We start from the raw sequence: 13,529 nt of genomic DNA on the forward strand, positions 1-13,529 counted from the left end.
ACAAGCACTTCTAATGAAGCTGCTCGAAATCCCTGATTCGGCTGTAGCTCAGGGACTGAGTCACAGCTGCATCACAAAGCTTTAGGTCTTAAGCCCCAACTTTCTTCCCTTCCTCTTCTCCTCCTCCAGCTACCAAAACCCCTCACATGGCTCCGGTGGCCGTAATATATTTGAATTCCTCTACAGCAAATCAGCCTGTGCCACATCCAGCGGTTTTCCCGGTGGCTGCTCAGATTCAACTACCAGGTGCTGACGCTGAAATGAGACTAAAATAGCCACTTCTTCTTCCACTGGATGTTCAGGCCACTGCTTCTCCAGTCAGTGACCTACAACGTGACTTTCTCCACTTTAAAATGCATCACTTCCCTCTTTATCAAGGTTGAATTTTTTTTTTCAGCTGCAGTGCATCAGCGTTTATCCCACCACCGTAAAACGGCTGAAGTAACTGTCTGAAACTTTCCATGAACGCTTCTTTGTGTCCTTAGTCATTCTTCAACCTGATATGAAAATGAAATCAATGCCTTTTCACACTGCGTTGCCGTCTGCCGTCATAATGATGCATATGTCCTATTTGTGAAGACTGAACAGACACTGACTCAGCATGTCTGACCTCTGCACTGCCTCAAAGGTCAACCCCTAAGGCGTCGGCACACGATTATATAAAACTATATATTTAGGGTTTTTTACTAGGGTTTTTTTTTTTTTTAAAGTTTGCTTTCCCTACTCGCGTCTCGGTTTGGATTAGAAGTGGTCCACTTGACTGCACGCTGCACTCCATCTACTTCCTGTCTGACCTCCACTTTTAATAGGGACTTAAAGATCTTGCCACCGTCCTCATCCCTGAATAATTGAAGGCTCCTCGTGGTGCAGACTCAGATGCTGGAGGATGAGGGGAAGAAGGAAGAAGAGAGAGATGCTCAGTGTTAATTAAGCCACTCATAAGGGCAATAAAGACATTCATTATGATTTTTTTTTTTTTTAATAAATAAAATCAAATGTGTTGAACAGCACACACGTAGTTTAACAGTTTTTTTTTTGTTTTTTTTTAATTAGGCTGGTTTTAATGACAGCAATTCTAGACTTCTATGGATTTTAACCCCTTTTAACCTATCATTGATTGGATTTAATTGTAAATCTTCTGCTGCTGCTGCTGCTGCTTGAGAACAAAATAAACAAGGATTCATGATGATCTGTGGGTGATGAGTCTTTAAGGGATTATAAATATCACCCCCCCCCACACACACACACACACTATTAAGCCCCCAGTTAGTGTTCGGAGTCCTGCATTCAGATGGCGGTTTCATAACCGTGCCTTGACATAATAGAGCAGACACAGGCAGCACACACTCCTCCATGATACGCAGTTATGTAACGCAAACTGTTTTCGACGTGTTCTGTCGCAGTATTTCTTCCCTCCTCGGCATCCTCGTTTGTCGCTTCGAATCAAATCATGCGGTGAATTTATAGCTCAGCTGTGGAGTGCGTTTTTTTTTTTTTTTTGCATTTTCCACGCCGCACACTGGCATCGCGGCACGTTGTGCGCCGAGCGGTTTCATAATCGTTTGGCACAACGGTGGGAAAAGGCTTTGATCCGTAGTCGCAAGTCACATCTCATTAGGCGTAATCCATGTCACGTCCATGTTGTTATTTGTGGCGTTAACTCATTCATATGACAAACATCGTTTGAATTATTTTTGGGATTTTGCTCCTGTTTTATTATCGATTTGTGTCTCAATGCAACTTCTCCCCAGACTTCAAATTCAAAGTTAGCAAGAACCAAGTGACTGATCAGAGATGTCATAACACCGCAGAGCCCAGAGCCGATCCACAGACGAGTCGACATACAATGGCAGAAGCCTTAATCACCCCTCCATTCAGTGAAACGTTTCACCAAAAGTTAATCCAAATGAGCTCTCTGGCTTTTCTCCCTTCCCCAGAATATGGGCCATTATCCCTATTAAAGTGGAGGACACTAGATAGAAAACGGAGCAATCACCACTTTCATGTTTCCCCAGAACATTTGCCTTTAGTGAGACAGAAAATGGCATTTCACTAAGGGTTTTTTTTACTCAGAGTGACTGTAAAGGATTCTTATTAAAAATGACCCAAGTGGTGAGAGTCACACAAACTGGTTGAGGAAATGTTCAGCTGTAGCCAGCAGAGCAACAAAGAAGCTGTCCTTTACCGGCTCACTTTTCAAACACCAGTTTGTACATTAGACCCTCGTGGAAAAAAACCTCCCACGGCTGAGCCAGACGAGCGCACATTTATTATACAAATGCCCGCAGGCAAAACGGCTCGGATCGATCCGAGAAGAAGAATAAACAAGTCGAGACCAAAGCGTTGATGAAGCAGACATTGATCCCACGAGTCTGCGAAGCGGCACATCCACGTCTAATGTTTCTCAAGCGCTTTTATTTCATTCCGCTGAAATTAGTCAAACGTCTCTCTCTCTGTGTGCGCGTTCAGCAGGAAACACATTTGAGTGTGTGACGCAGAGATTCTCTTCTTAGCTGAGATCATATCTTACACAGTGACGTTGGCCAGATCAGTATTTAACACATAGGCCACAGGACTTTTAACCAAGATAATCCACAACAACCTTCGCTACAGGCTGTGACAAATACCAGTGATCCAGATGGATCCTGGTATTTAAAGACTTTTCACTTTTTTATTCTTTGTCATTGTGTATTGTATGTTTTGGGTAACATCTACTGCACGTCTGTCCATCCAGGGAGTGGATCCCTCACCTGTGGTAGTTTTTCCTTACCCTTGTCGAAGGTCTAAGGACAGAGGATGTTACCAACCCTGTAAAGTCCCGTGAGACAAACTATGTTTTGGAAACTGTGGGCTGTACTAATAAAAATTGATTGATTGATTGATTGATAGTCTTCATTTTCATATTTAACGTTAAACGGATCATTTATAGATATTTTTTTTTTGGTTTAGAGTCACTGCTGTATGTTGTTATTCACTTCACACTTTCTGAAAACTCTTTCTCTATGTTATTTGTATAATTAAGATTAACTGCGAAGAAGATCAGCAGATTAATGGGTATTAGAAACATTCTCTGCTTTCAGCCTTCAAGGGCTCGATCCTCTCTTAATAATTGTCGGAATCAAATAAAGCAAAGAAGCATGTTTTGTTTCGACCAAGCCAGACAATTCTTTTCAACACTTTCAACGAACCTTTTGTTATTAAATCCCACAATAAAGGAACATATAACCTTTAACAGCCGCTCATGTCTCTTGATGTATTACTGATTCATGAGAGGAAATGAAGCAGAACATGAAGTCTGTGCGAGTGAGCACATTGCAAGTGTCTCCTGCTGTTTGTTCTCTGAAATTGCATCTCAGTTAGTTCTAAAACTACGGAAGCGTATTGCGTTCGCCGAAAATCATTTTGAAATAGGTCCATGTGACATGTTGACGTACAGTATTTACCTTCTACTGTAGGTTTGCAGTTGGATAAATAAAGCCCCGACACAAACACGTCTGTGAGACTGCTGTTACAACAACCGCTGGTTATTTTCATCATGCTGGATGAGGAATTGGAAACTAAAGACGTTCCTTTCACTGGATATCATAACTGGAGCTTTCTCCGCTATCTCATTTACTCAGAAAAACTAATCCCCCCTCCCCCCAAAACAAAAATCTCATTAAAACAGACTCCGAAAAAAGAAAATCTCATAAAAACAGAGCCTGATAATCTGGAATGTTGTTTTTCTCCTGTAACACTTTAGATTAGGGAACACGTTCACCATTTACTAGGTGCTTACTAACATACAGAAGTAGCGTACTAGCCCTTTATCAGTAATCATTAACATGAATTAAGATTTTTACAACATGAATTAAGATTTTTCCTACATAATGTGCTTAATATTTACTAATAAAGGGCTAGTATGCGACTTATATGCATGTTAGTAATCACCTAGTTAATGGTGAATGTGTGTTCCCTAATCTAAAGTGTTACCACGTCTGTATCATGAGGTTTTACATGTCTGGACCAGGTTTCTCTTGAAAAAGAGCTTTGTTATCTCAATGGTAACACACACAAACATATTTGTGATTACTAAAATGCAGCACACCAAGCATATAGTGGGCATGAAGCGAATACTTTGTTTAGTAAGTCCAAAAAAGTGAGATATAAGACAAACTGGCAGCCACTACATCATAAATGTATAGAAACCTAATCTTACTGACAGATGTTTCCCTATAGTTATATAAAGGAAAATAAAAAAATCAACTATCACACTGATAGAATACTGAAATATAAAAGAAAGCCCTTGTAAAAATGTCACTATACATTTGTCCAGGAGAATGATCTGATGGGCTTGGACATTTTTTCCACTTTGCCCTGTCATGTCCTTCTGCTTCCCTACTGTTTTGATCGACTTTGAGCATAAATTGACTGGCAGAGTGTTGAAGTGTGGAGAAGCTGCAGACAAAAGCTGATAATGAGCACTTACCCTTTGTTAGGACTAGACTAGAGTGGAAACTAACCTGACAATGACTCTGGCGCTAGAAAATGAGTGTTTGCTCAAATCAATGGATCTGCCGTGACCTTTAAAGAAGAAGCTTTTGTGTTATTGAGGGATATATAGAATAATACAGATGGAAAAAACACTGTCATTATTTGTACAGTACAGTAGGTTGTTGCTGTTCACCCAGGAGTCAGTTTATCTGTGATCGTTTTGGAGGATGTCGTTAGTGGTGCTGTGTTACATGTGTGTATCTATGGCTCAGCTTATTATTGACTTTAATAAGACGTTCAAAATAATAGGAACACCAGTCAAACATAAATCCATTCAGTTTAAGACTAACATCCTCCAAAAAATCAACATCGTCTTCTGGTTTGCTTGTTGAGACCACATAGGAAGTAAGAGTATATTGTCTGACCAATAGGGGGCGACCCCATTTGTTGCATAGGGGTTGTTAGGTCTCCTTCAATAGAGCATTGTATCAACTTTGTAAATGATGCTCTTATTTAAATCAACACCTGTGTGATTGACAGCTGGTATGATTCAGTAGGTGCCTGGTTGCAAGTGCATTTCCATCTGTAGAAGCTCAATATGGCGCTGGTTAGAACGATCAGTCTCCAAAAGTATCATTTTTACGTCTTTAATGTGCAAGCAAACCGAACAGATTTGAAAGGAAAAACTATGATGACTTTTTGATCATTTGTAACAAGTAATTTTTGCAAAACCCCACATTTTGCCTGCAAATCTTCTCGCAACTCTTGGACAGGACTTCGTCACCATCATTGGTCAGTCTCACTCACAAAAAAAGAACAACGCCTTGACAATTTCCAGACTTTCAGTAAAGACTGAGAATATTAAAACGGAGGACATTATAACAACATTTGTGTTTATTTGAACTGTCACATGTTATTAAGTCTACCCTTTATAACCAAAAATAATAAGTCAGTGAGCGTGACCAATGAAGATGCTTCTTTCATCTTTTGAGTGGAAATCCCGCCCATGAGACGCAAGATGATTTGCAAGCAAAGAAGAATTCACGAGCAAAAGTTTAGGATTTGCAAAGAAAACGTTTGAGGCTACGTTTACACTAGCACAGGTATTTTTAAAAACGGAGACTGTCCCCTGCGTTTTTCACACAAACAGCGATTTCACCTCTGAAACTGATTCTTTTTGGGAAGATTTTGGAAAACTCCGTTTTCGCGTTTGCATGTAAATGGAAAAAAAACAGAGAAAAACAGAGTTTTAGGCAATCTACGCTACAGAAATGCAACCTTTTTACATTTGGTTATGATCATTTTTACATGTTTGCATTTGCAAATACAGCTCCTATATTACGTAGAGGAGCAGAGACGTGTTAGGGCTCGGAGGTGAACCAGACCGCGTCACCGTCAGCATCGCCGGTTTTGTGTCCGACCTAGGCGGACTGCTGTCTGGTGGGAGAACTTTGAGAATGAGGTTATTGTTCCAGAGGAGTGGCGTGAGGATTTTAGGATGTCGCGATCATCGCTGGTGTCACTCTGTCACTTGTATAGTTACGTCCATCCATCGAGGGTGAGAGGTCAGTCAGTTGTTGTTGTTGTCGATGGGGATTCTGATTGGCTTGTATGGCTTTCTCCTTTTTCCTACACTGCCGCCCACAGGCTTGGTGTAGTTACAATGGCTCTCGACAGCTTATTTATGTGGGTTAATGTAAACGGAAACGTTTTTGAAAACAATGATGTGTGCACAAAGTTATTTTGGAAAACGGAGGGAATAAAATATCCGTTTTTAAAAATATCCAGCTAGTGCAAACGTAGCCTGAATTTGCACAAAGAAATTGTTGCGAATGATTAAAATGTCATCATCATCATCAACTCTGAACAATGAAAACCTCCCTGAATGCGTTCAAATGGATGCATCGAAACAAAACAAAAATCCCATGATGCTACGCTGAGTTATTACAGTTGTTGGACATCTGAGCCTCATATGACAAAATCTCTGTTTCAAGCCAATTCTCCAGCAGCAAACCTGTCAAAATTCATTTTCTTACACTGCTTCGTTAAAACACACACACGCGCACACTCACACTTCCTCTGTATTTGTTCTGGCCTCTTTTCCTGTAAGTGCAGCGTGTTTGCCTGCACTCCACTTCAACATCAAAAAGCCCAGATGTTTTTATTTCCTTCCACATGGGGTTTGAATAACTATAGAACAGCGAGGAGCCTTGTTCGGTGTGTAAAAGTTAACAACGTCCCCGAGGAAAGACAGCCTATGAAAAGCAATTAGTCAGTCTGCCTGAACCCACATTTAAACAGCCAATAGTTTGACACATGAGAGTCGGCTCTTATTAGATCCCTGCGCTGTTGTATCAGTTGCTCCTGAGGAAGTCAATAGATGGATTTGCCTGAGTCGTTTTGTCTTTAAATGAGCTCTGTATACAGTCTGTGGTCGTGGCGCGGGGGACACTCTCGTTTTATCGCCTCATGTTTACGCTCCATGACGATCCTTTGAAGTCGTTTGTGTCTGAGAGGATGCATGCGCAACCACTGCCCACGAGCATGGCAGCCACATCAGAGGGACGCCAGATTAGACATTTTGTCATTGTTATCATTTCATGATGGTGGCGGTGGCAGACTGCAGTTTACACTGTGTTTTTTTTAGAAATGCGAGCTGTGTGTGCTTGGGCCCACGGCAGCCGCACAGCCAGTGGGTGGAGCTGTGCCCACGGAGCCGGGAGGCAGCAGATTTGGAAGGAAGTCTGAAGTCGCCTTTAGTCAATCTCATTAAAAGCACATTAGATTCCTCTCCCCCTCGCCTCCCCTCTGCACCACCCACTCAGCTGCAGGACCTACCCTGTGTCTCATGGAAGTAGCTCTTCCTACACAAACATAAGCGCTCAGAGAGAAGGGCTCCAGCAGAAGCAGGAAAACCCTCCAATAAATAAGTCCAAGGGAACAAAAGCTCAATGCTCAAACATAATTAGTTTCATTACAGTAAAACACCTGCTGATGCTGCTATCAGTCTGTCCCAGTTTAAATCAAAAGATTTTAATTCAGTCAGTCGGTTAGTCCATGCATCCATCTTCTGCTGCTTTATCCTCCACAGGAGGATAAGGAGGTCGCTGGTGCCAATCCCAGCTGACAAGACGGGGTGGACAGAGACATCAGTCCATCACAGGGGCAAACTATTCTCACACATACGGTCAATTTACAGTGTTGTAATGTAAACTTAAATACATTTTATATCAGAAAATTACTTCTGATAAGTAATCTCATATACTTTAAAGCTCCTGTTATGGAGGTCTACTTACATACATTAACTTGTTTTTATGGTCAAAAACCTCCCAGTTGCTGTAAATGAGCCGATAGAAATCTCTCCTCACTGAAGCTCTCCTCAGCCGTGGTGTTTCAGACTGAAATCTCACACCCAGAAGACAGAGTGTGTTGTGATTGGCCAGCCAGCGTAGAGCCTTCCCAACTGTCTTGTGATTGGCCAATACCCGGAAGTGACATAATTAGCACACCAGCCCTCAGAAGTGCAGCTCCCCCCTCTGGAACGGTGGATGCACTGCTACTCATTATCAAAACATTGTTTTAACTGTGTTTAAACGACACTGTCGCTCGTGAAACACCTCCACAACGGACGTTATTCTTCTTCTGCGGTTCAATGTACGAAACTTTGCAACACCTTAAAAAAAACACACACACATTATGCTCTTAATCATGTCCATGAAGGTTCTCAGTCAGTCATCCACTGGTCAATGAGGTGAACTTAACGACTCCCTCGACGGGGTTTCAGCCTCTGAGGATAAATACCAAGCCTCTTGGATGAGAAGTGAATGATGATGTCTTCAACTTAACTCAAGCAATTCCAGTCACTGTAAAAAGAAACATTGACAGGATATTATTCAATTTAACAAACCAAATTAACACCAATTAAGGACTATTTTAACATGGAAACTGATGTTAATATTTTATTCCGCATGGGGGTGACCCTGCCTTCTTATTTTAACCATAAAATTGCTGTAAAAATGGCCTCCAAGTAAGTGATTTTGACCATTTTTTTCCAGAATAACTCTTAATATCTGACAGTTATTTGCATGTCCAAATAGTGTATTGACAATTTGAAATGAAGAAAAACAAAACATGGAAATAGATTTTAGAGAAAAAACACTGCAGTTGTTTGCGTGTTAAAGTTTTGAACAGTATGAAAAATATTTACAATGACAGTTTTTCAGTTTGTGTCTCAATGTTGGACGGCTCTGGTGACAAAAACGCTTATTCTCCGGCTTCCTGAATCAACGTGAGTTGATCGTAATAACCACATAACAACATTTCAGGCTTCTAGAAAAAGATATTTGTCATTATTTAGAACAGAAAAGTGCTATAAAAACACAAAGAGACAGATAAGACATAAACTCTGTCACTTCACACAGCCGGCTGCCACCTATGGAATACATCATGGAAAAACAAAACAAATAATTCATAAAAGAGAAATCATGAATAATTAAACTACATAATACATATTTATTGCACTTATGAGTTATTACACCCTGCAGGTGTTGATCAAAGGTTTGTGTTTGCTCTTCAGGTCCAGGGGGAAAAACACTGTCCCTGAACCTGTAGGTGTGAGTTTAAGGTGTGAGATGTTAAAAAAATGAAGTTATGAGATGATTAAATTCAACAGAGACAGTGGAATGATTAGGAAAAAAAGGGGGGCCAAGGAATATAAAGACAAAGAAAGAAAGAAGCAGTGAGCAGGTGTACGGGTATGAAGGAGGGAGAGATGAATTCTAGCCTTCTCCTGCAATCAATAATATTTGAATCACAGTGCCGGTGAGCTACATGTCTTTTTCTTTCTGTGATCCGAGAAGAGAGGGAGACGGATGTGAAGAGCACCTCCTCTCAAACAGACAGACAAGAGAGCGCAGAGACAGATGCAGCTAATCCTCGCGTTTGCCCCGAGGAAAACGGGAACGAACAAATGCAAACGGACTAAAACAAAGAGAGGATAGACTTTAAGTCAGTTGAGCTGAATATTTTTTCCTGTTAGTCCGTTTTTTTTGTTAGGTTTCTGGTTTCTTCATCTGTTTGACAGACATCTTTGTCTCAATGCCAGTAAAAACAGAGAGGTCCAGAAGTCACTGCAGCAGCCTCTGTTCACGCTTCACTGCCACCAAAGTGTGTTGTGCAGCTGCCTTATATCTCCCATGAATATTTGACTGCACTGTGGTGCAAAGAGAACATTTTTGTTTCATTTTCCCGGTGCTATCTGACAGAACACAGTGATCCGAGCGGACAGCTGCGTGGTCGTTGCAGTGGTTCTCAGGATGGATCCAGCTCACACTCGTTGTCGTTGTAGTCGTTTGCACTGAAATAGGATCACTTGCTACCAATCAGCAATAAATGATTATACACAAACTATAACAACCACAACCCCAGCTCAACAACAACATGACACACTTGTTACTCACAAGTTCAGAGAGAACAGCAAACATTTATGATTACTTTTGGCTTGTTTTGCTCTTTTAAAATTTATTCTTTTAATCCTTAGTGCTCACAGATCTGTGCCGCAGGTGCATCCGTGGCAATTTGCTGTGGGTATAATACACAACTCCTTATATGGACATCTCGGGTGTGTGTGTGTGTGTGTGTTTATAGGTCACATATTCAGGCTTTAAAAAATGTGGGGTTTTATAGTCTTCTTTTGTGTTGTTCAATCAAAGTTATGATTCGTGTTTTTAGTGGTGATATAAAGCAGCAATAATTGTGCAGAAGTCACAAAACAGACCATTTTAATTTTCTTTTGAGGTGTGATATTTTTCATCACGTTGCCTATAGGTTGTGGAAGGGACAGGATAGGATATAAGGATATGAGACACTCGATATTGCACATTCTCATAGCCTCTGTACTGTATGTTTAAACATAGTAATGATAAAAAGCAGCTAAAAGGCTCTCTTCTAAGGGTTATATTTATTTATTTATTATTGTTCTGTACCTACAGCCTCTGCCTGTATCGCTGATGTTTGACGGGAAAGAAGTGACCCATGAACCTGAAATCCACCGGTGCCACTCAGTCACTGACATTTAGACCAGGACACAGCATTTGTTGCTCGAGGAACTCATTGAAAAGCAAACTCTCTGCATTATTGATTGCCACACTCTCTCCAGTCTAATGTTGCACGCTTAGCAATTTCCCCGCGGGACAGTGTGGAACCTCATTATAAAACCTTTTCAATCAATAACCTCTGTGCCACTTTGTTAGCATCCCCTGAGCTTGAATTAAAAAAAAAAAAAGGACAATACAAATAACAAAAGTTGAATATAACAAATAATTATTTTATTACTTATTATAAATGTTGCTTAAAATATTGTATTTTAATTAGTCGTCAACTTGTTAAAAAGAACAAAAACGGTCGTGTTTAAAACCAGACGTGTTCTTGTGTTGTACTGAGAACATGAAGAACTTTGTATAAAATACTGTAAATATGTAAATATTTGGTGATGGGATAAAGAAGTAGGCTATACAGATTGAGTTGTGTGTAATAGGAATGGGGATAGGTACATATTAGTTTTTACTTCTGCCTACTCCTTCATCTATCTATCTACCTATCTATCTATCTATCTATCTATCTATCTATCTATCTATCTATCTATCTATCTATCTATCTATCTATCTATCTATCTATCTATCTATCTCATCTGTTAGCTTAAAGTTAGCTCAAATAAGACATTGCTAGCTAAGAGAATACATATCTATCTATCTATTTATCATTGTAGCAAAAAGAAGACATTGCTAGCCAAGAGTAGACATTTCTTTCTATCTATCTATCTATCTATCTATCTATCTATCTATCTATCTATCTATCTATCTATCATTGTAGCTAAAAGAAGACATTGCTAGCTAAGAGAAGACATATCTATCTATTTATCATTGTAGCAAAAAGAAGATATTTCTATCTATATATCTATCTATCTATCATTGTAGCAAAAAGAAGACATTGCTAGCCAAGAGAAGAAATGTCTATTTATCTATCTATCTATCTATCTATCTATCTATCTATCTATCTATCTATCTATCATTGTAGCTAAAAGAAGACATTGCTAGCTAAGAGAAGACATATCTATCTATTTATCATTGTAGCAAAAAGAAGACATTTCTATCTATCTATCTATCTATCTATCTATCTATCTATCTATCTATCTATCTATCTATCATTGTAGCAAAAAGAAGACATTGCTAGCCAAGAGAAGACATGTCTATCTATCTATCTATCTATCTATCTATCTATCTATCTATCTATCTATCTATCTATCATTGTATCTAAAATAAGACATTGCTAGCTAAGAGAAGACATTTCTATCTATCTATCTATCTATCTATCTATCTATCTATCTATCTATCATCTGTTAGCTTAAAGTTAGCTAAGAGAAGTCATTACTAGCTAAGAGAAGACATTTCTATATATCTAACGTTATTCTGTTTTGTGCTCTTTGTCACAGTCTGAAGACCACACTGAAGAGGAAACTGTCAGGAGATGTGGTCAACCTCTCTGGCATCCCGCTGTCCGGCCGAGACATCCACCGCGTGGCCTTATATCTCCAGAGCAGCAGTGACGCCGTGTCCACCGTGGACCTGAGCTTCACTGAGCTCCGGGACGAGAACTTCCGGCTGCTGCTGCCTTTCCTCAGCTGCCTGCCCAAACTGGCCATACTCGCCGTCAACGGCAACCGTCTGACGGTGGCCGTCTTGAAGGACCTGACGGACACCGTCAAAGACCCAAAGAAGTTCCCGAGCCTGGCGTGGATCGACCTGGGCAACAACGTGGACATCTTCACCGTGCCACAGCCGCTGCTCGTGGCCCTGCGGCGGCGCTTCGGCCTACGCAGCAGCCTCCCCACGATTTACGAGTACAGCGAGGTGCCGGCATTCGGTCGCTACGTCCCAAACATGGAGACCTCTGTGGAGGAGCCGAGTCTGTATGAGGAGGGGGACGTGGACGAGGACGATAGAGAGGAGGAGGTGGACAGGCTGGAGCTTCAGGCCTGGGGCTTCAGAGAAGAAGATGTGTCAAAAAGTGTGCCGCTGCACTTCTGTGGGAGGTGATCGCCCAGCGATGTTTCTTTTTTAGACTGGCAGCTCCTTATATTCCCCTGTATCAGCTCACCCTGACTGTAGCCTCCTGTGTTCGCAGTGGTCTCTTATGGCAGAAGATGCTTCCAGTGACGCACACTCCTGAAAATAACTTTAAAATAAGTAGCTGTGTTGTGTTTTCCCTATGGATGCTCTGACGGCTGAAATAAAGCAGACAGAGGCCATTGTTAAGTGCAGACGGATTGATTTTATCTGTATTTATCTTGGGGAAGTTGTTTTTTTTCCTGTTTCCCATTGTTCTGTGTTCCTGAAGTTTTGTGCTGTCAAACCTCAATGCTTCCACTGGAGCAAGTGCCTTGCAAAAAGGCACCGCGGCAGTAGCGGTCGAGAATAGGGGGTTGTGTTATTAACTCAGTGTCTCACATCTGTAATAACTTCTCCCCTGCTGTCCTGTTTCTGTGAAAAAGTCCGAGTAAATCAAAGCAGCTGAACATCCCACTTAAGAAATCTATTTCAGCTGATGTTTTTGCTTCGATGTGCAGCGTCTGAGAGCAGTTAGTAAATGGACATTTTAACATGTGTATATAGCGTTTTTACAACTGCACTGTAATTATGCTGGGGGGGTTTTTTTTCCTGCTGGGATGCAGCATGAATTCAGGAGTGACCTGAGGAGGGAAGTTAAGCATGATGAACACATTTTCATTTAAATTCCAAGCAGCAGCACGAGCGATGCTGCTGTTTCAGCTGCTGATGAACCGGTCACTGCCTCTATCAGGTCTGGTTATAGACTGTTTCAGTCACAGATGGTAAATAGGAGATGTGTTTTTTTTTGGTTTTTTTCCCTCCAGCAAATAGGACGAGTCCCAGATTAAAAAGAAAATGTGTCCTCTGGTGGTTCATGAATAATTCTATTTATGAATCAGACCATGGGCACAAAAAGATGCCCAATCTGGTTTTGATGGCACAAAGTGAACA

General features: G+C 40.9%; 1 protein-coding gene across 1 annotated transcript in view; it reads left to right on the forward strand.

Annotated features, from left to right (window-relative positions):
- The window catches only part of lrrc75bb (leucine rich repeat containing 75Bb), a gene marked incomplete at both ends in the record, with an annotated part of 29,682 nt that extends 17,116 nt beyond the window's left edge, over window positions 1–12,566 (forward strand). The window contains one exon of the mRNA XM_083902158.1: window positions 11,963–12,566. Within this exon, the coding sequence (XP_083758284.1) occupies window positions 11,963–12,566 (604 nt within the window). The remainder of the gene's footprint in view (window positions 1–11,962) is intronic.
- Window positions 12,567–13,529: the final 963 nt, after the last annotated feature.

The sequence above is a fragment of the Microchirus variegatus genome, assembly GCF_963457635.1.
Source record: "Microchirus variegatus genome assembly, chromosome: 16".
Classification (NCBI taxonomy): Eukaryota; Metazoa; Chordata; class Actinopteri; order Pleuronectiformes; family Soleidae; genus Microchirus; species Microchirus variegatus.